This window comes from Pollachius pollachius (assembly GCF_949987615.1).
Source record: "Pollachius pollachius genome assembly, chromosome: 18".
In the NCBI taxonomy this organism is placed as follows: Eukaryota; Metazoa; Chordata; class Actinopteri; order Gadiformes; family Gadidae; genus Pollachius; species Pollachius pollachius.
The window spans coordinates 1,452,484-1,479,357 of NC_136951.1; the positions used below are offsets into that span (position 1 = coordinate 1,452,484).

Consider the following 26,874-nt stretch of genomic DNA (forward strand, 5'->3'; position numbering starts at 1 on the left):
AGTGAACACATTAAACATGGGCAAAGGAGGCCGAACCATCCATCAAAACACAGAGGGAGGTTTGTATTGTTGATCAACAATGACCGCATACAATATATGAAATCGTAAAAAAAGAAATGTGCATCAGATCATAAAAAAAAATTATGAATAAATCTGTTGATTTAATCTAACTAATGCATATGTGAACTTGAGGGGGTAAAGGTGAAACAATGGGATATAGTAGAGAGTAATGAATGAATGTAAAAGAGAATAAATTATGTGGGGGCATGAAGGGGCAACACACATGGGCATGTGAGGTGGTTAATGGCAGCGACGGAGAGTTGACCAGCTTGGTGAAACACAGGTTTGATTCAACAGCTGTCTTACGGTCCACTGGAGTAGCCTTCTGCTAAGGACAGGTCTTCGTCTGAGATGTTCCGTCGTCAGAGAGGCATCGGGTGAACTTTAAAACCACTCAAACTGTGTTCGAGAATAACCTTTTAACTCCAGACCCATGTAGAAGATTCCTGTTCAGAAAATCCCGGTTCAGAGATTCTTGTTCTTGAATCTCAGAGAAATGCCGACCAGGTGACTGGCCGCAGCAGAACCCTCATAACTCTGGGAGTGTGTTTGTGTGTTGGATAGTCTGCTGGTGGGACTGGCTGCACTGAGTCAACTGGTTGAGCTGCTTGGACGGGTGTGATGCGGGCTGCTTAGCTGCAGTAGTAGCTACAGTAGTCTGGTTAGTGGGCTGGTTACTGGTGGACGACTGGTACTGTTCCAGCTCCCTCTTCCTCCTCATGGCCGTCTGGAGCTGCTGCTTGATCACCAGGATCTGACCCTCCAGTTCTGCCAACTCCTGGACCAGGGGCTTCCGACCCGGCCCAGCCCCCAGACCCGGCCCACAGTCCCCCAGGCCCAGACACTGGACCGGGGCCACGCCCTGTCCGGAGGCAGCAGTCACTCGGCCCAGACTGGAGCCGGGACCCAGACACAGGCCCAGGCGGCCATTGGCGTTGGTGAGCAGGGACAGGTGCTTCCCCAGACAGGGGAGGGAGCTGGTGTTGGCCAGAGTAGAGGGGTGTGGTCCGGGGGGGAGTTCCTGAGAAGAGAGGCACTCTAAGTCATTCTGCTGTACTTCCTGGGGGAGGACCCTACGTCGGTTGCAGTGGGAGGAGTCAGTGGGAACCCAGGAGGCCGATTGGTTGTTTCCCTCGTTGCACCTGGAGATTGGACAGAGATAAGAACAATGTAAAGTTTTCCTTGCTCAAGACTGAAACAAAAAAGTACCCTGATAATCTATTATGACTAGCTCCTTATGCTTCCCGAAAACCTTCTCCTTGAACCTCATACAGAAATAGAGACAAACATTCTTCCACATTCTTCTATAGTCAAACCAACATTGAAATACTCTAGGTTCAGGTTTATTCCTTATATTTTTGGAGATAATGGTAATAATGGACCAAATAGTCTCTGGCCCAAATAGTCTCTTGTCACGATACAAATACTGACAAAAGATAATTGAATGGGACTCTCTAAATAAAAAAATCTTGTTCGATTTATATTTGATTTGCTATTGATTATAGATTACCATGGTCAAAATACCAGAATATCAGTTTGTAATGAAACACAAAAAGACAATAATATTAGCCTTTGACTCCAGGGTGTGTGCATCCATTACTAGCCCTCCTTCTCTGCTTTAGATTCAAGGAGCTCTCCTATTCATCTGATCTCCACTTCCTTTGTTCCTCGGGCACAGGAACCCAAAGCCATCAAAGATTCAACACCCTGCCCTAAGCAAAACACAGCTAGTTGTCCAGTTGGAATCAAACTCGCGAATACCAAATCATGGTTCATGTCCAATCCCAGCCCCGTACTGCTTCAATTATGGAGGGATTTCAGCAGCCCTTCCCATACAAGGCACTTGTAAAACAATACTGTGAAATGATACTTGACGTGAGAGGGATATGCTTTTAGTCCCTGGGGATTTCATTTGCATTGCATTGGAGTGTTTTGAGGACACTCCAGCAGGGTGATGTTATCCTTGGTTGGAGTGGTCTGTCTGCACACTCGCTAAGGCAATCAGCAGACGTGTCGCTCTTTGTTTGAGCGCTGACACGTTAACAAGCCCAATTCCCTTTCATGTCGTCTCACAGAGATCAGAGTCGGTGTCTCACATGGAATACAATACTCCGAATCCTTCCGATTTCGTGATTTGTGGATGTTTCAGCCATCAACAGCTGATTGGTTTCCCTCCCCGCTAGAGATTTTGAGTTTGGAGCAAACCCTCCTGATCCTGGTCCAGCAGGCGAGACGGTTCACCACGTCATGCTGGACCTCTCTTAAACATCAGTCAGTTTGAAAAGCAACATATCAGCTAATCACATCAATGTGTAAAAATAACAAACAGAAATGATATGAAGATCATACTCAGATTCTCTGCTTTGGGAGTCATACTGAAAGAGTAGAGGCATAGAAGACTTTCTTACGAACCACGTTAATACTCCTGAGTATATATGTTTGTCCGGGATGATGACTATGTACGCGTTTAAACACGTTTAAAGTACATTCATCACAATTGAAAACCAAGGGATTGCTTCTGTTTAATATGAACAGCAGCCCAACAGAAGAATACAGCCATAATAAAGTGCACCTCTTACTCCATGCCGGGACCCACAGGCCTGTATTTATACAGACACTCTTACCCAGAGGCTGTTAGCAGGTTAGGTCCTCCACTCTTTATCACTGATAATTACCCTCCACAGAGTGTCCATCCCCTTGGCCCCCTGATTAGAACCCCTCCTTTGGCCACCAGTTAGAACTCATATTGGCAGACAGCTGATTGGCTGAATGGGCCTTTAAGGGGTGAGGGAATGTTTTTTGCTTGATAAATGTTTTTTAGGAAGATTGAGGTTACACAGAACTTCAGAGGTTCTGCGTCATCTATGATGAGGTGTTAAGATCACAGTCTGCTGCATCTGATGAATGATGTGTTTGTTGCGTTATTTGTTTTTGTTTTGTGAGGGCAGATCGTGTGTGATGTTAATGATGATCCACACATACAGTGAACTTTGACCTTTCTATTGAGTGTGGAACAGCGGAACAGAGTGCCGCTGTAGGCGTCCTAAACCCTACATATTCATAATGAGGTGTCTCTCTAGTCACACATACACTGTATGTGTATGTGTGTGTGTGTGTGTGTGTGTGTGTATGTGTGTGTGTGTGTGTGTGTGTGTGTGTGTGTGTGCGTGTCAGAGGAGGCTTCTCCAGTGAGGAGAGGGAGGAAGATCCTCCTTAACATTGTTGAGAATAAAAAATGTAGATGTCCAGACTACTTTAATGAATGAATGCCCTTAAATAGGACTAATTTTAGCCTTTGTATATGTTATGTTTGTTTCCCTGGGTAAATGGACATTAGCACCCCCTATCACCTATTGACAATTACTTCAGGGAGGACGTTCCTCCCTCAGCCTCCATTGACTCCGATTCATTTCCCCGAAAGTGTTGGCGGCCGTTGAATAACATGGGGCTCAATGGGAGAGAGGACGAAAGTCCTCCTCTGAGTGGGTGTGACTAGCTAAGGGATCTGGATCCCGCCTAAGTCTATTCACAAATAGGCTGGAGCCCTGGCTGCGCTATGAACCAATAAGCAGGAGTCCTGGCTGTGGAGCAGCCCGGAGGGAGGGGTTATCTCCTCAAGTCTATGCTGTTCGTTGCGGTAGAGTGCGGCTCTGTTCACTTATATTGACGTTTCCGTAGCCCGCGGCCGGGCTGCGGAGCCCGCGACCAGGCAGGGCTGCCCGCGGCCGGTTGGCAGAGCCCGCGGCCAGCGACCAACATTCTGAAACATCCATTAACATCCACATTTGCCCCAAACAATGTTAGGCTTACAGCCCATTTAAATAGTTGTGAAATAATGTTCTTGTTGTTTGTTTAATTGTTACTCTGACCGTTCTGTTTGATATTGTGGAAAGGATGTTAGTGAATGATTCAGAGCATGATGCATTTTAAATGGCATCACTTTTGGTATTGTTTCTTAATTTTTCTTAAAACAATTGTAGCTGAAAATAAACATAGCCAAATCACAACCAATAGCTTCAGTCAATGAGTGCAAAAATAGGCCCAATGATAGGCCCAGATCTTTTTATTTAGTTTTACAAATCAAGGGTAGGCCTGATTTGACTAATTGGCTTTGCATCCTTTCCTTCTGCCCTTGTAGTCCAAGACATGCCCACCAGCTTTCAAAGTCCAATGCTGCCACTGGTGGATTTGTATCAATTCACATAATTATCCCATCCTGCGATGTTGTAGTTCACCAAAACACCCTGAAACAACTTGAGTGTCACATACTTATGCCACAATAGGCCAATATCAGTGCAAGCAGGCCAATGGCAACCAAGCGCGCAATCCTTCCTCCCTCACTTAAAAAAAATTAAAAAAAACGCCACTGGTGTGTGTGTGTGTGTGTGTGTGTGTGTGTGTGTGTGTGTGTGTGTGTGTGTGTGTGTGTGTCTGTGTATGTGTGTGTGTGTGTGTGTGTGTGTGTGTGTGTGCACCTTTTCTCCGGTTTGGTGACAGTTGGGAGTTTGTCGTCGGGGAAGGTGGAGTTGAGCGCACGATGCAACCTCTGGAACACAGAACACAACATCCAGGGTGACCTCTGACCTCCCTATAGAGCACTGGGCCGTGTATGAACACGTGTCTGTTTGTGTGTGTGTGTGTGTGTGTGTGTGTGTGTGTGTGTGTGAGCACCTTTTCCCCGGTTTGGTGACAGTGTGTGTAAAAAGAAAAGGGTTATGTTTTTTTCTTATCAAAACGAACATGCCTGACTTATTAACTTTTGACACTATAAAACTGAAAAGTAGCAATGCCTACTGACATATGACATACTTTGGGTGCTTTTTGTGTGTGATTATCTGTGTGTCTGTATTACCTGGCTGTCTGCACCTGACTTATGTGTGTGTATCTGGCTTGTGTGTGTGTGTGTCTGTGCATGTGTTCGTCATGGGTGCGCGTGTGTCTGTGTGCGTACGTGCGTGGCTTGCGTGTGTTAGTTTGTTCGTAGGTGTGTGTGTGTGTGTGTGTATGTGTTTCAATTCGTGCGTAGGTGTGTGTGTGTGTGTGTGTTACCTTGCTGGTGTTGGTCTATACCTGACTTATGTGTGTTACCTGGCTTCTGTTTGTGTGTGTGTGCGTTTGTGTGTAGGTGCGTTTGTGTGCTTGTTTATGTGTGCGTGTTTGTTTATGCGTAGGTGCGTGTGTGTGTGAGTTCATTCGTGCGTAGGTGCATATGTATGTGTGTGCGTTGGTTCTTTGTTGTCTTGTTGCATGTGTGTGGGTTTTTGCGTTTATTCGTGCGTAGGTGCGTGTGTGCGTTTCACGGTGTGTGTGTGTGTGTGTACCTGGCTGGTGTGCAGCCAGTATCTGAAGCGCGGCTCCTTGACACGGGGGATAAGCAGCCGGTAGACCATGTGCTCGGCCAGCGTGGTGATGAGGGAGAGGGCCACACCTACACACAGCATCACAAACAGACCCGAGAAGTGCCTGATTCCCATCTGCAGCGTCTGGGGCAAAGGGAGAGAGATCATCAGAGGGAGGGAGGAGATAGGAAGGGCTGGCCTGAATTATTTGAATATTCGAATACTTGTTCGGGAAATTAGTATTCGAAGCTTAAATCAGTATTCGGAGCTTCGTTTTTTTTTGCAGTTCTAGCTTCTTGCAATTTTTTTTTGCAAGAAGCTAGAACTGCAATATAATGTCAGCAAATAATATAATATTTGGGATATAAAAGTTAGTAATATTGTAGTAGTAGTAGTATATTGCTCATTTAGGAGAATATTGCATCGAGCGCAGTTCACTTACTTTACTTTTACTTTTACATTGAACGAGCTGGTTCAAAATGCCCCAAAAATCTTCAGTTTGGGAACATTTTCAATTGGCCAATGATCGACGTAGCTGTATGCTACGTGACGTTACCAGAGCGAGGGAGGCAAACTATAAGCGACACTAAGCAGAGAAGCGAGAGAGGTGGAGAAAGAATAGATATCTTGTTTCCCTTAACTTTATAACACAACATAAGCGGGATCTCGGGAGGAAAAGTAATGCTTAGCGAAATGCTAACCTTAGCTTAGGTGTTGGTTTACGTTCGCTGTACAGCGCCGCGCCCATCAACTGTGACTGGCTTGCTACAGAGCGTGAGCGTCTTGGGAATACCCGGTCAATATAATGGATATAATATGGACACATAAGACAATCAATGTTCGGTATTTGTTATGGATTTATTGTACAAATTCCCTGAAAAGATGCACGTTCCAGGATGAATTGAAAAGCTCCCGTAAGGGCTTAGATGGCAGAGAGGACAGTTGATTTGGAACGGAACAAAAGCTGTTCGCTTCCACGGGGAAAAAGTAAGGAACTCCAACTTACTTAGGCCTACTAATTAACGTTCAAAAGCTATTAAATCGTCAACAAAATATGCAAAATCGGTTCCAGGGAGTATATAGGGATTGTTAATGTTGTTTTTGATGGTGTGTTTTTCTGGAACGAGTATTCGAATACTCGCTCGGAAAAACCAACGAGCATTCGAAGCCTGAAAAATGGCATTCGGGCCAGCCCTAGAGATAGGTAGACAGAGGGGAGAGTGGAGGAGGGGCGCAACAGAGGAGAGGGGGAGATAGATAGAGGAGAGGGGGGAGATTGAGATCAGGAGGATTATAATCAGGAATGGAGAGGATGACATGTGGGGGAAGGGGGGGGATTGAAGGGAGAGAGAGAGAAAAGAATAGGGATGGAGAGATTAGTGTGGGAGAGCAAGAACAGGTGACAGACATAAAAGGGAGAACGGGATAAAGGTGGTTGGAGGAGAGAGGTGGAGCGATAACGAAGGGAGGGAGGAGGTTGGGCAGAGCAGGAGTGGAGAAATATTAGAACAGAATCAGAAGAAAGGTGAGGGAATAACAGAGAGAGAAGGAAAAGAGACAAAGAAAATATTTGGCAAGAGGAATGAGAAATAGAAAGAGAGATGTGAGGGGAAGAGGGTGAGAGAGGTTACAACAGGAGAGCGACACGCTGGAGGAGAACAAAATATTAAACAACGCTTCATATGCAAACATTCACCATTCATGAATAACTAGCAGCTGGAAAATAACACAAAACATAGTACACACAAACTGATGTTAACGAAGTTCTGTGGTGGTGTTGATACACTAGGGGATGGATGTTACAGAACAAAGCCAAAGAGTGCTTTATTGTTTACTACTGAAGTCATTCATCAGATTCTCTTCACACGGTGAAGTATTCTCCATGAAGCAGCAGGCGGTCGGGAGGGCATCTGGATCAATGACGCCAGGTGGGCCTGGAGGTCGGGCTCGAACCCAGAACAACAGTTTGGCTGGTTGCACCTAGCCACCGACTATCCTATGATAAATAGAGGTCTACCTGGCTTTATTTCCTTTACCATGCCGATAAAGGCATAGCATTATGTTATCCTGCTGCTGAAGTGTCGCTAAGGAACATCACACATTAAACTAGGGAACATCTGTTGAATCTTCGGGTCCTCCTCAAACCTCAAGGGGTCCCTCGTAGAGTGAGTGGAAGGGCGGCTCCTTTAATCCTGGTAATAAAATAATCACTAATTTATTGCTATTGGGTTTATTACAGCTTTCCCTTTTGTGCTTCACAGCCACTCCCATCCATCACTGGTTTTAATATTCTCCGAGCCAAAGGCTCGCTGTACGTGTGGGCGGTGGCACTTCTTCAGCTGAACCGTTTATAAAAGTGCTGAGCGCGTTTAAAAGCAGCCAAACTTATACTGTATTAATTAGACTGGGATGTCCTCCGCTCACCAGAGCGAATGTGTTGTTCCACTCAACCTTTTCCTGTCGTTAGTTACCAGTAAATCCACAACTAATTGATTGATGAAACATGACTGGATGAAGGAGTGTCCGAGCATTGAAGGCTGATTGAGCTAGATCGGTGTGACGCCTGATAAATTCTATCACCTCTTGCTACGGCTGCAACAAACACAAGCATGAATGTTCATCTTCATACGGGGGCAGGATAGTGTAGGGATTAGAGAGTCTCCAAGACAAAAAAGTTGTTGTTTTGAGCTCCATCTCAAAGTCAAAGTATATTTTATATCCAAGAGCTGGGAAATTAGTTTGGTCAAAGAGCAGGACTTTTAAGACACATAGGCATATAAGTAGGTACCCCTCCCCACACACACACACACCAAGACACACACACACCAAGACACACACACACACACACACACACACAGACTGTAAACTGTAACAACAACATTTAGGAATAAATAGTTAGGTATGAATACAACTCACAACCTCCCCCACTTACACTTCAGTCAATCAGTAGCAGGCTTGAAACACAGGGCCCTATTTTAACGGTGTGAAACGCAACTGAGAAGCGCCAAGCGCAAGTAGCTTTGTGGGCGGTTCTATGGCAATGTCGCTATTTTACCGGCGCAAAAATGACTCTTGCACCCGGCGCAAATCTAAAAAGGGTTGGTCTGAAGTAGCCTAATTACCCGTAGGTGTGGTTTGGGCGTAACGTGCAATAAACCAATGAGAGTGCCAGCTCCCATCCCAAGAGCCATGAGCGCATTTGAATCTGACGAGTTGATATTTTGACAGCGCGTCTGCAGTCTCCGATGAATTTCAAACTTCAAATGGCTCAGTTTATGGCCAAATAATATGGCCTAATTCACACATGGAATAAGGTTTTCTTCCACAACTTCAGAAATACTGAGTCCTCAAATAAATTTTGGCAAAGAAAACTAACACACATATGATATGCGGTAACTGTGGTTCTATTTAATGATATACGCAATACATTATAAACATTGTTTCTTATCAGTATTGTATGCATTATCGTTATCGACTTGTGTTCCTAATATGCATGTGTCCCCCCGTTAATATACATTGCCATGGACTGTATTATGCGTTACGAGTTCAGTTTGCATGTGTTTAAACAGATGGACGCACACACGCGCGCCCGCTTTCATTAATTATTTTACACATACACACTAGGGATGAGACAGAATATTTGATTATTCGATTATTCGTTCCCGTGGGTCAAAGTGGATTTTTAAAATTGGGACCATTAAATATATATATTTTTAATTAACGGACAGAACTAATGTTGGTTCAGTAGCACTATTATTATTTTTTATTATTATTAATCATGTACAGAAAAACGATAGGTACGCTGTACGAGTGTGGAGCAGGGAGAGAGTCTGACGTCATTCACAGCGCATTGTGCTTATTACGTTGTTAGCTTACAGAGTGTAGGCCTATTGTATAGGAGGCTAACAATGTTGATGTCCCGCAAAAGCTCCGCCTTGGCACACTTCAAGAAAATAGAAGACCGCCCAATATTAGGTTAGCATAGGGCCTATGTTATTCCTGTAGAAGAAATCAAACGATTTGCATAAATTGATTAAAGTCTAAATGCCAAAAGATTACCATACAAGCTTTAGCTTATAGCAAAGGCTGCTTTTTGTGATCAACAATAGGCCTATATATAAAAAATAATAAATAATATATAGCCTATAGGCCTATATATAAATAGGCTATATAAAAAAATATATATATAAAAAAGAAATGTATATCTTCCTTATCTTACTTTCTCTTGTCATTGGACAGGTGAAAGATGCCGTCAAAGACAGAATTGCTGTTGTCCTTTTAAATTTCGAAGAAAATGCTCAGGCTGGCACAGCACCATCACCACCATCCGCCGAGGAAGCAGACGAGCCACAGCCTGCACCCCCAACAGACAAGCGACAACGGGCAGACGCCGACCAGACAGCAATGGCAGACTTTTTCGGAGAACAATACTTCTTGAATGCACCGGACCAAAAGACAGAGCTGGAGAGATACTCACAGGACCAGTGCATTCCACCAGATCAAGCCCCTCTGGAGTGGTGGAAAAGGAATGAAAATAGGTCCCCCGAGCTCTCGCGTGTCGCGAAGGCTTACCTCTCTATCCCTGCCACGTCTGTCCCTGCTGAGTTTGATGAGACTGCCTTTTGGCTCCCTTAATGCATCTGTTGTTAGCTAGGAGCAATTTTATATGCCTGTCCAAAGGTAAGAAAGGCTATCTTAATTTTCCGTTCCACAAGCCCGCACCTGCTTTTTCAAAATGTTTTTCGGCTACTAAGCAATTTGATTGTTATCCCCCTTTATTGGGCGATTATTTTCGTTCCTGTATGTGGCCTAAAGGCTATTTATTTGTTTGCACTAGCGCCTGTCTTTTAGGTAGGCCTATGCTTTTTCATGTTTTGAGTTGATGATGACCATTAGGCCTTTGCAGTTTTACAACTTGTGTCAAAGAAAAAAGTGCTTGATTGAGTTCTGTTGTCCATTTAATCTATATCCATGGTATTTTTGGTGTAGGATTTGGCCGTTTTTACGTCGGGTAGGCTGTAGCTAGAATTGGATATGGCTTGGACAGCTTATTGGTTATACAAAATGCGCGCACCACTCTAATATGGGTGTAATTAATAGTAATTAATAACGTAATCATTTTTTTCTGTTCTGCATTATTGTTATGTTAATAACCTAATAATAAATTCATGAGGATTGATACCAGGAGAATATTATTATTAATAATAATATTAAGTGATTTCTTGACGATGATCCATGGCTGCCTTTGTGAATGTCGGCACACATCGAATAATCGATTATTCGCTCATACCACCCACCGATTATTCGACCATGAAAAATTTGAGTTTTTCACATCCCTAATACACACACGCGCGCCCGCATTCATTCATTCTTATTAACACTTATTCGCGGTAAAACAATGTTTTCTCACGATCAAATACTCATCAATCCTAAAAGTTATGGGCATGTACGAGATGTCTGTATCAAGAAAATATGTGTTTGCTGTACGGTGTTTGCAGATGCATTGATTTAAAAGTACAACTTATTACCGCTGTATCAGCTGTTCTTTCCCAAATAATTTATCAAGAATGTGTGGCTAGGTAGATGAGAGAAGCAAAGTGTATGCGCGAGGTGCACAAGCAACATGATGCATGCGCCCTTAAAATAGCATCTGAACAACGCGCCACTGACTTTAAACCAGGTTTTTCCTGGTTTGTGGCGCAAGTGGTTTCTGAAACTGCAAAATAGCACCAGGGAACGTTTGCGCCAGAACACGCCTCCTCCTTTCGCCAAACCACCTCTTGGGGCGCAAGATCATTCCCTAATTTACCGACGCGTGGCGCAGAAGAGAAAAAAACGCTCTGCGCCAGTTGCAAACTAGCAACGACACATGCGCCAGTGAGAAAGTCAATTGGGCCGGATGCAAGATAGGGCCCATAGGCCTAAAACAACTTCAGCTCATCAAAGAGAGAGATCTTGCTCTTAAAAGGTCTTTAATGACTAGAACCAATAATGACCAATTTATTGACACTAGTTTAAGGAACAAAGTAGTGGCTGAGCTGAGGAAAGCAAAGTCTAGGTATTTTTACAAACTCATTGAAGAGGCCAATGGCAATAGTTTTAAATTGTGGCAACACATGAACAGACTAACCGATTCAAGTAAACAAAAGCACCCAAAGATAAACTGCCTCAATGTTTATCTTTGGGTGCCTCAATGGATGAACTCACTAATGAGTCAATTGCAAATGGTTTTAATAATTTCTTTATTGAGTCTCTGAAAGAATTAGCAAATCATTTTAAATCTACTGAGCCACCTTGAGATGAATTTGACCATGATCACACAAACTTCATCTATATAAAAGAAGTAACCCAAAATAAAGAGAAAAAAGTTATTGCAAACATGAGTAAGTCCATGGCAAAGGATAACCATAACTTAAATACTGTATTTATCAAGAAACATCAGAGTTGTCTGTTGGAGCCAATCACTTACCTAGTAAACTTATCAATCCAAAAAGATAGGTTCCCAGAAAGATGGAAAACTGCAATAATTACTCCAGTTTATAAATCAGGAGAAAGGGACTTACCAGGTAACTACAGGCCTATCGCCATCCTCCCGGTAGTCTCAAAAGTTCTAGAGACAATTGTAGCTGAACAATTAATGGAGCACTTAGAGTCTAACCAACTACTTTATCCACAGCAGTTTGGTTTTAGACAAAAGTACTCCACAGAATCAGCAAAATGTTATCTGCTGGAAAAGATCAAAACCCGGGATACAATAAATGTTGTAGGGGCAGTGTTCTTGGATTTAAAAAAGGCCTTTGACACTGTTAACCACAGTGTCCTACTCCAAAAATTAAAGCAATTCAAATTGTCGCCTGAAGCTCTTAAATGGCTTAAATCATATCTGGAGGGTAGACAGCAATGTGTCAGGGTCAATGAGGTAAAATCCAGTATGTTAGCAAACAACATGGGTGTACCACAAGGATCCGTGCTTGGACCATTGCTGTTCACTAGGTACAATAATGACCTGCCGAACATCTGCCCAAGTGTAAACTGCCAGATGTATGCTGATGACACCATCATCCATGTGTTTACTAAAACACCCGGCCTGGCAGGCGAGCACCTGAGGCAGCCTTTATCAAACATCTCGGCATGGCTTGAGTTATCCCACCTAACTCTTAATGTAAAAAAAACTGTGTCCATTTGCTACTCCATGCGTAACAGGCCTGATCATGAATTATTTCAGGTCAAGATTAAGGAGGAAATCACTGAAGTTGTGAATGAGGTGAAGTACCTAGGTATCATCCTAGACAAACATTTAAAATTTGTCAGGTTAAGTACATTTGTAACAAGGGCAAACATAATCTTAACTTATCAGAAGGAACCTGTCACACCAAGCTGCAAAACTATACATGCATGCTATGATTCTTTCTCATTTATCATACTGCATCACATCATGGTCATAGGCTTTCACAAGAAATAGCAAGCAATGAAAATCGCGGACCATAAACCAATGAAATGGCATCACTGTCGCATCTTAAGGAAACACAACCTTCTCACTTTTGAACATTTTATTAACCTCAGCATTCTACAATTATTTTTTAAATGTTTAAATAATCATGTGTCAACACAGTTTTCTGAAGTGGCCATCAGGCGTCAGAGCTCTCACAGAGCGACCACACGAGCATCCACTTGTGGTGATTGTCTCATCCCACAATGCAAGACTTCTTTCTGCCAGTCTGCTCTCTCTGTAAAGGGGGCCAAACTTTGGAACTCTCTGAGTTAAAATTGCAGACCAATAGTAAAGCTTTTAATAAAGGACTCAAACAGTGGCTAAAATCGAAATCAACAGTGCACACATGAATAGTTATTAACTGGTTTTCTGCTTGCTCATATGGCCTTTGCTCTGTTGTATTTCTTTGTTATTTTAATTGCCCTATATTTTATTTCCCTATCCTTTCCAAAGATTCCCATGGACAAGTGTTGCGAATTAGCACTTGTGCTAAAACACAAAAACAATGCATCTGGTCTGTCCAGATGGATAATTGCTATGTCCATAGCAAATAAACAATAAATAAATAATAACATTCCAAATTAAATTAAAAACAATAAATGAAAAATTCAGTGTTGCAAGAGTGGTCAACTCATTATCTTGACCTGTGTCTTTCATTAAAAAAACTAATAGCAGAGGGGACAAATGACACGCTAAACCTTTTGGTTCTAATTTACCTTTCGCACAGCCTACTGCTCCCAAAATGGCTGAGTTGGAATCGCCTATTTGAGGGGTGGTTAGCATCACTTTTATGAGGTCTAAAATCTATTACCATTTATTTTGTTTTATTTGTTATATTTATGTTTTATTTGTTATATTTATTAGTCAACATCCAGGAAGTTGTCTTTACACCATTTGGTGAAGTTACTCACCTCTTCCTCAAAGCTGGTTAGCACTGAGCAATCTGTGAGCTATCTATTCAAATACACCACAATGGCAGTATCATCCACATATTTGAAGAAAGTGTGTGTGGATGTGCTAGCTCGGCACCCATTAGTATAGAGTGTGTAGAGTAGAGGGGACAAAATACACCCTTGAGGAGCTCCGGTATTAATGGGCCTGGAGGTGGAGGTGACTGAATTAAACCTAAAGTGTTGATCCAGATTATGAGCTTTTGGATGACCCCTAACCCTGCCAGTTTATCAGCCAACAGGTGGGGCGGTATGGTGTTAAGTGCACTGCTGAAATCAATGAAGACAATCTTAACAAAGGTCCTTTCTAGATGTTCCAACATACTGTTGATTATTGTCAGAAGTGCATCATACACCCCTTTCCTTGGTTGGTCAGCAAACAGGTTTAGGTCAAGACATGATGAAACTTCAGTTAGCAGGTGGTTTAACAATATCGTTTCAAGACACTTCATAGGAACTGAAGTTAATGCAACTCATTCATTTCTTTAGGCCTATTGTGTTTAGGTTCTGGTATAATAAGGGAGAGCTTCCACTGGTCCAGTATCACTCCTGTCATGTCTACATTCGAACTGTAGACATCCTAGAGCACGGTCCCTAACCCCTACCTGCACCGGGATGGTTAGATGACATCACATACTAAGGTAATGATGGGTAGATGACATCACATCCTGAGGTGATGATGGTAGATGACATCACATCCTGAGGTGATGACATCATATCCTGAGGTGATGATGGTTAGATGATATCACATCCTGAGGTGATGATGGTAGATGACATCACATCTTAAGGTGATGATGGTAGATGACATCACAGCTTGAGGTGATGACATCATATCCTGAGGTGATGATGGTTAGATGATATCACATCCTGAGGAGATGATGGTAGATAACTTCACATGCTTCCCAGAACTCACCTCTGTCACAGCGAAGCTCCTCTTCCCACAGGGCACCACTTTGTACCACTTGTCGTGCAGCAGGTCCATGAAGCCGTCAGACTTGTACTGGCTCACGAGCTCAGAGATGTTGGAGGTGAAGGGAGAGTTCTGCGGAAGGCCGATACCGTAGCCTGGATTACATTAGATTACAGATTAGTAGGACTCTCAAACACGTTCAGAATCCAGTGAAGTTTAATATATCAGTGTACAAACAAACATCCAACCTCCTCAAAACATGATCAGTTCAATTCAATTTCCATTTTATTTGAAAGGGACCATAAATAGCAAATAAAACATTAAGGTAACCATTTCATGCATCACTCCAGAGTTAGGCTTAGGATAATTTACATCTGCAGTCCCTATGTACAAGTAAATACAACACATAAAAATATCAAACGTCAGCCAACAAGTACATATAGCAATAGTAACAAATAGCAATATATCGCACATGAAATGTCCCTCACAGGCACACATGTACAGACACACACACACACACACACGATCAGGAGGTGTGGTGACATGCACAGCACACAACACTACACCCACAAACATACAAACTTTTAGAAAGTGAAACCCCTTCTCGCTGTCTCTCACTAACTAGCAAACTGATGGTTGGAATTGTACTTCCGCAGTAGGGGGCAGAATGTCAGTCAATCTAACCTTGTCAAGGAAATGGTCCCCCATGTTAGTGGTATGGCCTAACTGGCCTTGTTTGGTCCAATTGAGACAAATTCCTTTCCCTTATTTAAGGGGTGTCTCATTTTTTGTTGAGGTGAGTGAGGGTAAGCTTGTTGTGAGGCCAGTACTAGTAATGCTACACTATGCTGAATTCATGCTATGCTATGCTAAATGAGGTAAGCTATGCCAAGTTGCTAAAAGCTCTTTTGTGAAACATTCAATTATATTTGGAAACCTGGATTTATTTTGTTTATTTATTGTTCTTCCTTCGTTGATGAAAATAAAACGTCACTCCTTTTTTTAAACGGAATTGCCACCCCTCGTTTAGGTCCACACTGTCCAGTCCATTTATTGCAGCAATTTAAAATTCCAAATATACATGGGAGGTCGCTTTTGAACTGCACTTGCTGTCTCCCTCTGATTTTAATTCAACCATCGTGGTTAAAATGTCCTCATATTGATCAATGACAGAAGACATAGGCTACTGTAGACATGCATCATGCTGAGACCAGTGGGTGTCAGAGAATTTCTGCAGGCGTTTTTGTTGAGATTGTTTGCATTGAGCACTGTAGGCGCTTCGGTGAGGCTGTGATGAAGTTCACTATTTATTGGACCCTGTCTAGACAGTAACGAACATCCCTGATCATGGTTGATCGCGTTTGTAGTCTACACTCAGACGTGAACTCATTATTGCATGGGGGTGTCTTCATTCATAAAAAAATTAAAACATTCAGGAGTATGCAATAATAGGCGGGGCTGCGCACGGAGTGTTTTAATTTTTTACGGAGTGCGCAGCCCCGCCTTCTCCAGTGAACCAAGAAAGCCTGCACCATGACGAATGGGGGATTTGTCCCCCTTGGTTTTACACAGGAAACTTGAGATAAGAAGGTGAAATCGCCGGGCGTGCCAAGCTGCGACCGAACCGGCTTGGCAGTGTAAAAACACCTATAGCCTACTTTATCCTGCCCAACAATATGGGCAGGATCTAGATCAAGCTCTCCTAATCAGGTCAGCAATAGCCGTGTTTCAATGCCTAGCCTCTGTGTTTGAATTATGGAACGTTGCATTTTTAATGTCTACAAATATTCTAGACTAGAGAGTGCGTGCCAAGCAATGAAACCTTATGCGGAATCAGATAAATTCGTCTCTCTTTGCTGCGCAAAGCACGTTTCGGAAATCAGCACATTAAGATAAATGTAGTTGTCACACAAGCTATTTTTGATTTTTGTTAATATGGAATTATTTCAGGGGGGAAAATGCCATGAAAAAATGTACGCGCACTGCATTCAGGATTAGGACTGATACATATGTCGGCCTAGGCCTAATCAATTGTGTTTTACTATCTTTAGCATTCATATTATTGCAGTATATTGTTTTCGTATGCTACTCTGCTGTTGGCCTTGATGGGGAGATATTTTAACGCTTTTTAACCCCATTTTCCTGCGACATTCCTGCGTCTCCCCCTCCTACGGGCCCATTTCAGCAACGTGTCAGTAGTGAGATACAATCCTACGAACGTCGTGAGTGCAGTGAACGCGTGTTCATGTTAAGAGGAGTTTCGGGAAACGCTCCAAAGAAAATTACGATGGATTGCAAGATCCATCGTGAGAATGATCGTACGAGCATGGATCCATCGTTATCGGGAAATGGGGCGCTGGCCAAGACAGGCAGCAGTAGCCTACAGTCACACATAGCATACACACAAAACATAAGAAAAATAAATCAACTAAAACAGTCCGCACGGGGGAGTGGGGGATATCAAGATCGCAAGATATTTGGGGAGGCTCAAGGAGGAGAGTAATGTTAAATTTGAGCAACAAAGTGTAAAGACATTTCGGGAGGCTCAAGGAGGAGGGTAAAATCACATTTGAGCAACAAAGTAGTCTTGTGGTGGACTCCATGGACATAATTCACCATACTGTGTTACTGACATGTTTTTGTTTTGTGTTATAGAGACACTGTCTCTTTAAGAATCACGTGACTTCACGTGAATTTCTACAGTCTATAGACAGAACGTGTTACCTGGCAGAGTTTGTAGACGTATTAAAAAAAATAACGTCTTACCTAGGCAAGTGTCACTGCGGTGTGAGCGAGTGTGTTTGTGTTCTAACCTGCGCGTGTGCCGATGGCGGAGCCGTTAAACATCTTTACCTGTGCGTGTGTGTGTGCGCGCGTGTGTGTGCGCTTCCGTGTGTCGCTGCCTTTGTGTTGATGTGTGGTGTGTGCGGGTGCTTGTGTGTGTATTGTGTGTGCGCATGTGTGTGCGTTTCCGTGTATGTGCGTGCTTGCGTGTGTGTTCTTACCAGTGTACCGATGGCGGAGCCGTTAAACGTTACCTGTGCGTGTGTGTGTGTGTGTGTGCGTGCGCACGCGCGCGTGTGTGCGTTTCCGTGTATGTTTGTGCGCATGTGCGTGCTTGCGGTGTATATATGCGTTCGCGCTTGGCACATTTGCACTTGAGTAAATGGTGCGACAGGGCTGCTATCAGGCACGGCGCCAGGATTCCAATTGTGGGTGGTCCTTAAATTAAAAATGTTAATGTTAATGTTATGAAATCCCTGTTTAACCTAATACAAATGACTGACTAATATACTGTTATACTATCTGTGCATAATAGAAATTTGAATAGCTTGATGCTCTTTAAATATTTTGTTGCATTGTAAAAAGATTCGGTGCATAGGACGAACCTATCCGCGATCACTCCTTAGGCCTTTCTACACTGCCAAGCCGGTTCGTTCGCGGCTTGGCACGCCCGGCAACTTCACCGTATTGCGTAAAACCGAGGGGCTAAAATCCCCCGTTCGTCATGGCGCAGGCTTTCTTGGTTCACATGAGAAGGCGGGGCTGAGCACGGAGTCTAGACCTCTTTGCATACAATTTTTTTTTTTTTTTTTTATGAATGAAGACACCCGCATGCAAGAATGAGTTCATGTCTGAGTAGGCTACAAACGCGATTAACTATTTAAAAGTGCAAAAACGCCAACATATTCTTTATATTACTGACCACTGGTTTTTAATCCAAGCAAAAGCTTCGCAAGGAACGTTCCTCTGTGTCTTTCTCGTAGATCGCACCATCTATCAACGTCTTTGTTAAATGCAACTGCATCACCTTCCCTCCCAAGATGGTCAGCAGCTCGCAGAATTCACCGTCTCTCCAGTTAGAAACTGCTCATGTCGATCGATGCGTTATTGTCTCTGTTGTAGAGACAACGCAGCAACACATCTACCCAAGCCCCAAGTTTGCTGCATTGCAAAAATAAACCATTTCAGAAGCCTTTAAAAATATATATATAAACAAAATTAAAATATATGAAACGTTTTTTTTTTTTTTTAAGAAAGTTTTTGGGTGGGCCTGTTGAACAGTGGGTGGTCCTAGGTCCGTCAGGCCCACCCATAACGCCGTGCCTGCCTGCTATTATAGTAGTAATCTATGTAATCATTGTCTTGCCTTATACGCTATATGAGTCGTGTGTAGTTAACATGGTTCCACTCTCCCTTTTGTACAACGGCCTCTGGAACGACCCTTTTAATGTGCATTGCTGACGTGTTCAATATGTGGTGGAATAACAGGATGTGGTGTGGTGGAATAACAGGATGTGGTGTGGAGGAACAGCATTTAAGAGATGAGAAGATGCCGTATGGATGATGTAAGGGCGAAAGATGGGAGCAAAAGAAACTGGGGTCTGGGGAGTGGTTCTTCAGTTGTTTTGTTCTTACTTGCTCGCTTTAAGTATTTTATCTTTCATACTTCAGACTTCTCGATCTCTCTCATGTTGTTGCAATGTTAAATGTGATTTATCTACCACACTAACAAAGATGGTGGGAGCATTATTGTGAGAGTTTTAAGTCTTTTTTTGATAAGCTTAAAGACACCAAACAAACAAGTTTTTTATATTGTCTTGAATAGTGTTCCATTGTGTAACAGTTTCAACAGAGAAGGCTGCCTGCCCAAATGCTGAATGGCGAAAGGGTACAGTGCAGTTATGTATGGAAGCTATTCTAGTGGACCTTACAGAGCCACGGTAACAAACAAATTTGCGCATGGGGGGAGCCAAGACTTTTAGGAATTTGTAAACTGTACATAGATTTAAAAATAGTCAGAAATTTTCAAAAGTGAATAGATTGTGTTTGTGTAGTATGTCACAGTGGTGATACCTTAGTGGCTTCTTCTGATTGTTTTTGTAATATCCTGTGCCCAGCAGTTGATACAGTAGGCGATTTGTGAAAAAATTAGGGCATCTAGAAATATCTAAGCAACCTCTGTAGATAGATCGGATTTAATCTGTCTAAAATTTGCTATGTTATATTTAATAGTCTACACACACAGGTAACGTTTAACGGCTCCGCCATCGGTACACTGGTAAGAACACACACGCAAGCACGCACATACATGGAAACGCACACACATGCGCACACACACACACGCACAGGTAAAGACGTTTAACGGCTCCGCCATCGGCACACGCGCAGGTTAGAACACAAACACACTTGCTCACACCGCAGTGACACTTGCCTAGGTAAGACGTTATAGTCTTGTGTGTGTTTTTTGAAACTGAGATTTGAATGTAGTAGTACACCAAGATATGCACTTCAAGGAGCCGATGCAGGCATCTTTGACTTTCAGACACTGCTTTCTATTGAATAGGGATGATGATATCCATGCAAAGGTAACTGACGAGAGGTTGAAGTTAGTTGATGTTGATCTTCCGTGGTAGAGAGGTGAGTTCCCGCAGTTTTTTGTGATTACGTTGGTTGATTATGGCATGACCATTACGCAAAGCAGATGAGTAAATGGCATAGAGTCCGAGCAAGTTGTGGTGATAGGAGATAGCCTGAGTGTTTGCGGCCCCTGTTTCCTCCGATGGTTGTCAAAGCATAGGTGTTCCGTGTGTGTCTTCCTTGACAGGTAGACCCGTAATGTTGGGCTGACAGTGGTAAGCAGCAACAGTGTTATAAAAGCACGCTGTGTATTTCTTGCCAGATCGTGGTTATTTAGCATTTATCACAAGAGAAAGGGTTTGATGTGGTAGCTGCCAAAAGCGTTTTGTCGGAAGATGAGCGGCCATCCAGATGTAATATAAGTATGGGTCTGCAGCCCCTGCCTCGCTGCGTCTCCTAGCCGCCACCATCAAACGTGCCTCTCCCTCACAATAATCTGTGTGTGTGTGTGTGTATAAATGTGTGGCTGTATTGTATTGAATAAGTTTGTGTGTGTGTTTGTATTGTATTAAAATGTGTTTATGTGTATGTCTGTATTGTATTAAATGTGTGTGTGTTGTGTTATTGCTTGGACTTGTTGAGCCTCACCTTCTATAGCGAAGGGTTTCCCCACAGTGAGGGTCTTACACTCGGCGTCGATGGAGACCTCGTAGTCCAGCAGAGCCTTGTCCATGATGAAGGCATCCAGCTTCTGGGGGTCTTCCCTGAGACACAGACACACACACACACACACACACACACACACACACACACACACACACACACACACACATACACACACACACACACACACACACACACACACACACACACACACACACACAAAGACACACAAAGCGTGTTATCATAGTTATTGGAAGCTTCTGCTGTCATCATAGACCTTATTCATCAGCGGCCATATTGGTTCGTTGGGTTGACGAAACCTACTATAGTCGTTGGAGACTATGAAATCTGACACATCATTCGAATCTCCAAGGAGTCTAGATCGTTAACACATTGAGAAAAGATCTGATGGTGTGTGGAGTTCAGTGGTGAATCTACTGACCTCCTAACCATCCCTTGAAGAACGGATCCCTCTGATTTGTTTCTTTAAAGGTTATGAGATGGGGTTTGTTGTCCTGTAAGGTTAGGGCCAGACTTATAAAGTCTAGTGAAACCCTTCATGTCATGTCGACAGCAACTGAGATAAATAGACACATCAGATACACAACATGTACACAACGCTGTGTCAGACATATTGTACCTTTCTTTGTTTCTCTTTTTTCTTATCTATGTCTCCCTCTATGTCTCTCTCTTTCTGTCTCTCTCTCGATCTCTCTGTGTCTCTTTCTATCTGGCTCTCTCAATCTCGCTATGTCTCTCTCTTTCTGTCTCTCTCTCTCTTTCTCTCTTTCTGTCTCTCTAAGTCTCTCTGCTGCTCTCTTCCTCTCGGCATGTTGTGTGTTGAATGTGTAGATGACAGGTGACGTGTGTGTGCAGTCTTGCTTGAGGTTCTCTATGCTGTCAGGGATGCGGTTGTCTAATATGTATATATATATATATATACATATTACATATATATATATATATATATATATATATATATATATATATATATATATATATATATATATATATATATATGTATAGATAATATATATGTATATACAATATAAATGCTTATATATATGGACATACATTTAATCCCCCACACAAATTCTGTGTGTATATATTTTATATTTTGTATAAACACACAGTATGGGTGTGGCGGAGTTTAAACAAGGGGTGAAATATATCCAAAAGTTCTTCTTAATATTATACTGATGTAGTGTGAATAATGTTTGGTTAATGTTAGAAAGAGATGTTGTTTGCGGGTCACTAAAGACGTGAGTGTAGCTGTGTGCACAGGAGACGTCGGGCAGAAGCACTCCTTTGTATACAGTGGGGCAAAAAAGTATTTAGTCAGACACCAATTCTGCAAGTTCTCCCACTTAAAAAGATGAGAGAGGCCTGTAATTTTCACCATAGGTATACCTCAGCTATGAGAGACAAAATGAAAAAAAAAATCTAGAAAATCACATTGTCTGATTTTTAAAGAATTTATTTGCAAATTATGGTGGAAAATAAGTATTTGGTCAATAACAAAAGGTAATCTCAATACTTTGTTACATGCCCTTTGTTGGCAATGACAGAGGTCAAACATTTTCTGTAAGTCTTTACAAGGTTTTCACACACTGCTGCTGGTATTTTGGCCCATTCCTCCATGCAGATCTCCTCTAGAGCAGTGATGTTTTTGGGCCACACAGACTTTCAACTCCCTCCAAAGATTTTCTATGGGGTTGGAGTCTGGAGACTGGCAAGGCCACTCCAGGACCTTGAAATGCTTCTTACGAAGCCACTCCTTCGTTGCCCGGGTGGTGTGTTTGGGGTCATTGTCATGCTGAAAGACCCAGCCACGTTTCATCTTCAGTGCCCTTGCTGATGGAAGGAGGTTTTCACTCAAAATCTCACGATACATGGCCCCATTCATTCTTTCCGTCACACGGATCAGACGTCCTGGTCCCTTGGCAGAAAAACAGCCCCAAAGCATGATGTTTCCACCCCCATGCTTCACTGTAGGTATGGTGTTCTTTGGATGCAACTCAGCATTCTTTCTCCTCCAAACACGACGAGTTGAGTTTTTACCAAAAAGTTATATTTTGGTTTCATCTGACCATATGACATTCTCCCAATCCTGTTCTGGATCATCCAAATGCTCTCTAGCAAACTTCAAACGGGCCCGGACATGCACTGGCTTTAGCAGGGGGACACGTCTGGCACTGCAGGATTTGAGTCCCTGGCGGCGTAGTGTGTTAGTGATGGTAGCCTTTGTTACTTTGGTCCCAGCTCTCTGGAGGTCATTCACTAGGTCCCCCCGTGTGGTTCTGGGATTTTTGTTCACCATTCTTGTGATCATTTTGACCCCACAGGGTGAGATCTTGCGTGGAGCCCCAGATCGAGGGAGATTATCAGTGGTCTTGTATGTATTCCATTTCCTAATAATTGCTCCCACAGTTGATTTCTTCACACCAAGCTGCTTACCTATTGCAGATTCAGACTTCCCAGCCTGGTGCAGTTCTACAATTGTGTTTCTGGTGTCCTTTGACAGCTCTTTGGTCTTGGCCATAGTGGAGTTTGGAGTGTGACTGTTTGAGGTTGTGGACAGGTGTCTTTTATACTGATAAGGAGTTCAAACAGGTGCCATTAATACAGGTAACAAGTGGAGGACAGAGGAGCCTCTTAAAGAAGAAGTTACAGGTCTGTGACAGCCAGAAATCTTGCTGGTTTGTAGGTGACCAAATACTTATTTTCCACCATAATTTGCAAATAAATTCTTAAAAAATCAGAAAATGTGATTTTCTGGATTTTTTTTTTCATTTTGTCTCTCATAGCTGAGGTTTACCTATGATGAAAATTACAGGCCTCTCTCGTCTTTTTAAGTGGGAGAACTTGCACAATTGGTGGCTGACTAAATACTTTTTTGCCCCACTGTACATGCTTCCTTTGGTCAATATTCCTACACAATAGGCGAGGTACCCTGCCCTGGCCCATCTAAAACACAATTCAACCAGATTTGTCACGTTTCAAAATGTCCCCAATAGATATAACAATAGGCTGTAGACGTGTCCCCCTATGGTTCGGGGCCCTTAAGGGGCTCCAGGGCCCTGGGCTCGTGCCCAGAAGGCCCGTATGGTGGCTCTGGGCATGGGAACAGACTGGTAATTAGTAGGGCTGGATATTGCCAGGTACCTAACAATTCAATTCAATTTGATTCTTTAGGTCTTGATTCGATTCGATATCAATTCGATTCGATTTGATATTGATCCAAATGCTTCAATATCGATTTAATAATACGTGCAGATGACAAAAATACCTAAATATTATTTAGAATTAACCATTTCAAAATGAATAAACCCTTTCATTGTGCTTTAACTAGCAAAAAGGGAATACACCATTGTATAGTATTGCTCCTGAGCTAAACTTGCAGCACAAAAGTAATAATCATAACATGGACAAATGTAAAAGGGCATGTACATTTAGGCATACTCGCTTCTAGATTACAATGACTAAGTATGCTTCTTTTTTTCTTTTCTTTTTTTTTGCATGGAAATAATTGATTTCAAAAAAATTCTGAATCGAGAACAAATAAATTGCAGTGCATTGATGAATCGATATTTTTACCCAGCCCTAGTAATTAGGTAATAGACTCCAGCTACGATGTTTGATTTTTTTTCTTCTTGGCGGCAACCAGAAAAGTGAATGCGTGTTCTTTCTTCACCTGCTCTTGAATGGCGCAAGTGCTGCGGTTATATGTCATTGAAACTTTGCGCAATGCACAAACCCCCATTTTGTTTTATGATCATTTGAATTACCCCCCATACGTTCCGAGGCGCTTTAATTATAACTTAAGTGGGTGGTGTTTCCTATGAGAGGAGTCACACCGACCCTGCCCTCGACTAACACAGAGCTTACCTTTGATATTGTTGTATTGCTATTTGAAGCTTTATTCAAATGAAACATTTGTTTTAACTAATTGAACGTTTCAGAAATGAAATGGGGAAAAATGTCAACCTCCACTAAATGTCTACGATGCGACCACCCACTGAAATGTGACATGGCGTCTGTAAAGTAGCTGGGTTACGCAGGCGTCCCTTTCCCCTCCTCAGGGAGAACCCTGTTCTTTATAGGAGTCTTACTTGAGGCTGTTGATGCCAGCGGGCGTGGCCGGGGCGTTGTATCTCCTCATGTACTCGTGCATCTCAGGGAAGCTCTTCTTCAGGTAGTCCTCTGCACTGCTCTCCCGTACCGTGGCGAAGCGGAACCCCTGGGATGGGTGGTGCAGCTATGGGACATTGAGTCAGATAAGGTGTCACTCTGGTTTACACTGTGTTAGTTTACAAGTGTCACTCCTGATTCCACTGTGTCAGTATTCGGGTGTAACTCCTGAATCCACTGTGTCAGTATTCAGGTGTCACTCCTGATTCCACTGTGTCAGTATTCGGGTGTAACTCCTGATTCCACTGTGTCAATATTCAGGTGTCACTCCGGTTTACACTGTGTTAGTGTACAAGTGTCACTCCTGATTCCACTAATAATAATAATAAATATAACCGCAAGCGGTGATTAACGGGGTCCGAGCAAAATTACAAGTCAAGAACACACTAATGGAAGATATATAAATATGACATAATTATGAAGGAAAGATGTTCCACTTAATGCAATACTGTGCCTCGGCTTTCAGGTGAGCTACAGAGCAATGGCCGAAGGTCATGTTCAGCGTGCTCTAATCGGGATTCAACTCTCAAACTAAGGATCACCAGTACAAGGCATTAACCAAATTGAGCCACTGACAAAACTGAAATGTAGCCTCGTTCACATGGTGAAAATGTCTATTGATAAGCAAACATTTCTCAAATTAATTAAGGGCTATCTTAAAAACAAATACCTGAAAAATCTTTGAAATTCTGGGGAAATTAAACATTTGTAGGTAACGGAAGAAATATAAATATGACAGAGTTCATTATGAAGGAAAAATGGTTAACGAAGAAGTTCCCCTTAATGCCATACTGTGTCTTGGCAGTCAGATTCTTGGAAACTAATGAGCCAGAATGTTGATTGCCTGATGAATTTCAGGTGCTGTTCAATGTTGTGTTTCATAAATGAGTGGCAATGACATGATGTCATGTTCAGCTTGTTCATAATGCTCTAATCGGGATTCAAACACTCAACCTAAGGATCACCTGTACAAGGCATTAGCCAATTGAACCAGTAACATTACTGAACTGCATGAAGCCTCATTCACATGTTGAAAATGTCTATTGATAAGCACACAACATCAAGAAAACTCTGAGCACACATTTCACAAGATAATTAAGTGCTTTCTTAAAAGAGTATAGATCTGAAAATTTGCACTGTTAATGGTAAAGATGCATCTGATTTTAGAGATTAATATGATGAAAGAATTTTGAGTCCAGGTCAATCTAGTAAGGAGAAATAAGGCTAGTTCATATTTTTTTTAAATAGCGCCACCTTTGGGTGCAGTACCACAATTTGGGTTTATGGGTAGAGGGGGTATTGGTATCCACCTAATAACAGTCGTTTGTTTTTTTTGTACAATGACAAAATGGTCATATAAGAAAAATGGGCTAACTGCTCCAACTTTATTGGCCAATATTTCTCAAATGGAACTAAATAAAACAAATTCTGTTTGATGATTTTTGTGAGGCTTGGTCTAAAGATTTTATGTGGCGATTTTGGTGAATTTTTAATTATTTTTGTAGCCTGTGAATCTTTTTATCATGTTTGGCTTTAGTATGAAATTGTGGGAAAAGTAAAAAATTTTAGGGCATAAGACCCTAATAAGCCTAATTCATGATTTTTTACAATAGCGTCACCTTTGGGGGCAGTGCCACAAATTTTTGGTTTATGGGTAGGGGGGGTTATTGGTAACCATACCTGAAAATTTCAAGATTTTTCGATTTACGGTATAGGCTGCACTATGACTTTTACAGAATTTGAGGGGGAAAAAAAACGTTACAGAAACAATAGGGGAAGAAGCAGCTTCGCTGCTCGGACCCCTAATATATTTTTTTTTCGCGCCCTGTCACCCATGGTGCGGAGGTCTGCAGTGGGGGTGGCAAGGAGGTGGGCTTCAGTGGAGCGTAAGGTGCGGGTTGGTTGGTA

General features: G+C 42.5%; 1 protein-coding gene across 1 annotated transcript in view; it reads right to left on the bottom strand.

The window, feature by feature from the left end:
* Nucleotides 1–589: 589 nt before the first annotated feature.
* grin3a (glutamate receptor, ionotropic, N-methyl-D-aspartate 3A) overlaps nt 590–26,874 on the bottom strand; it is a gene marked incomplete at both ends in the record, with an annotated part of 49,260 nt that continues 22,975 nt past the window's right edge. The window contains 6 exons of the mRNA XM_079755884.1: nt 590–1,202; nt 4,536–4,606; nt 5,382–5,543; nt 14,755–14,906; nt 20,761–20,876; nt 24,888–25,033. Coding sequence (XP_079612010.1) covers nt 590–1,202; nt 4,536–4,606; nt 5,382–5,543; nt 14,755–14,906; nt 20,761–20,876; nt 24,888–25,033 — 1,260 coding nt within the window. The remainder of the gene's footprint in view (nt 1,203–4,535; nt 4,607–5,381; nt 5,544–14,754; nt 14,907–20,760; nt 20,877–24,887; nt 25,034–26,874) is intronic.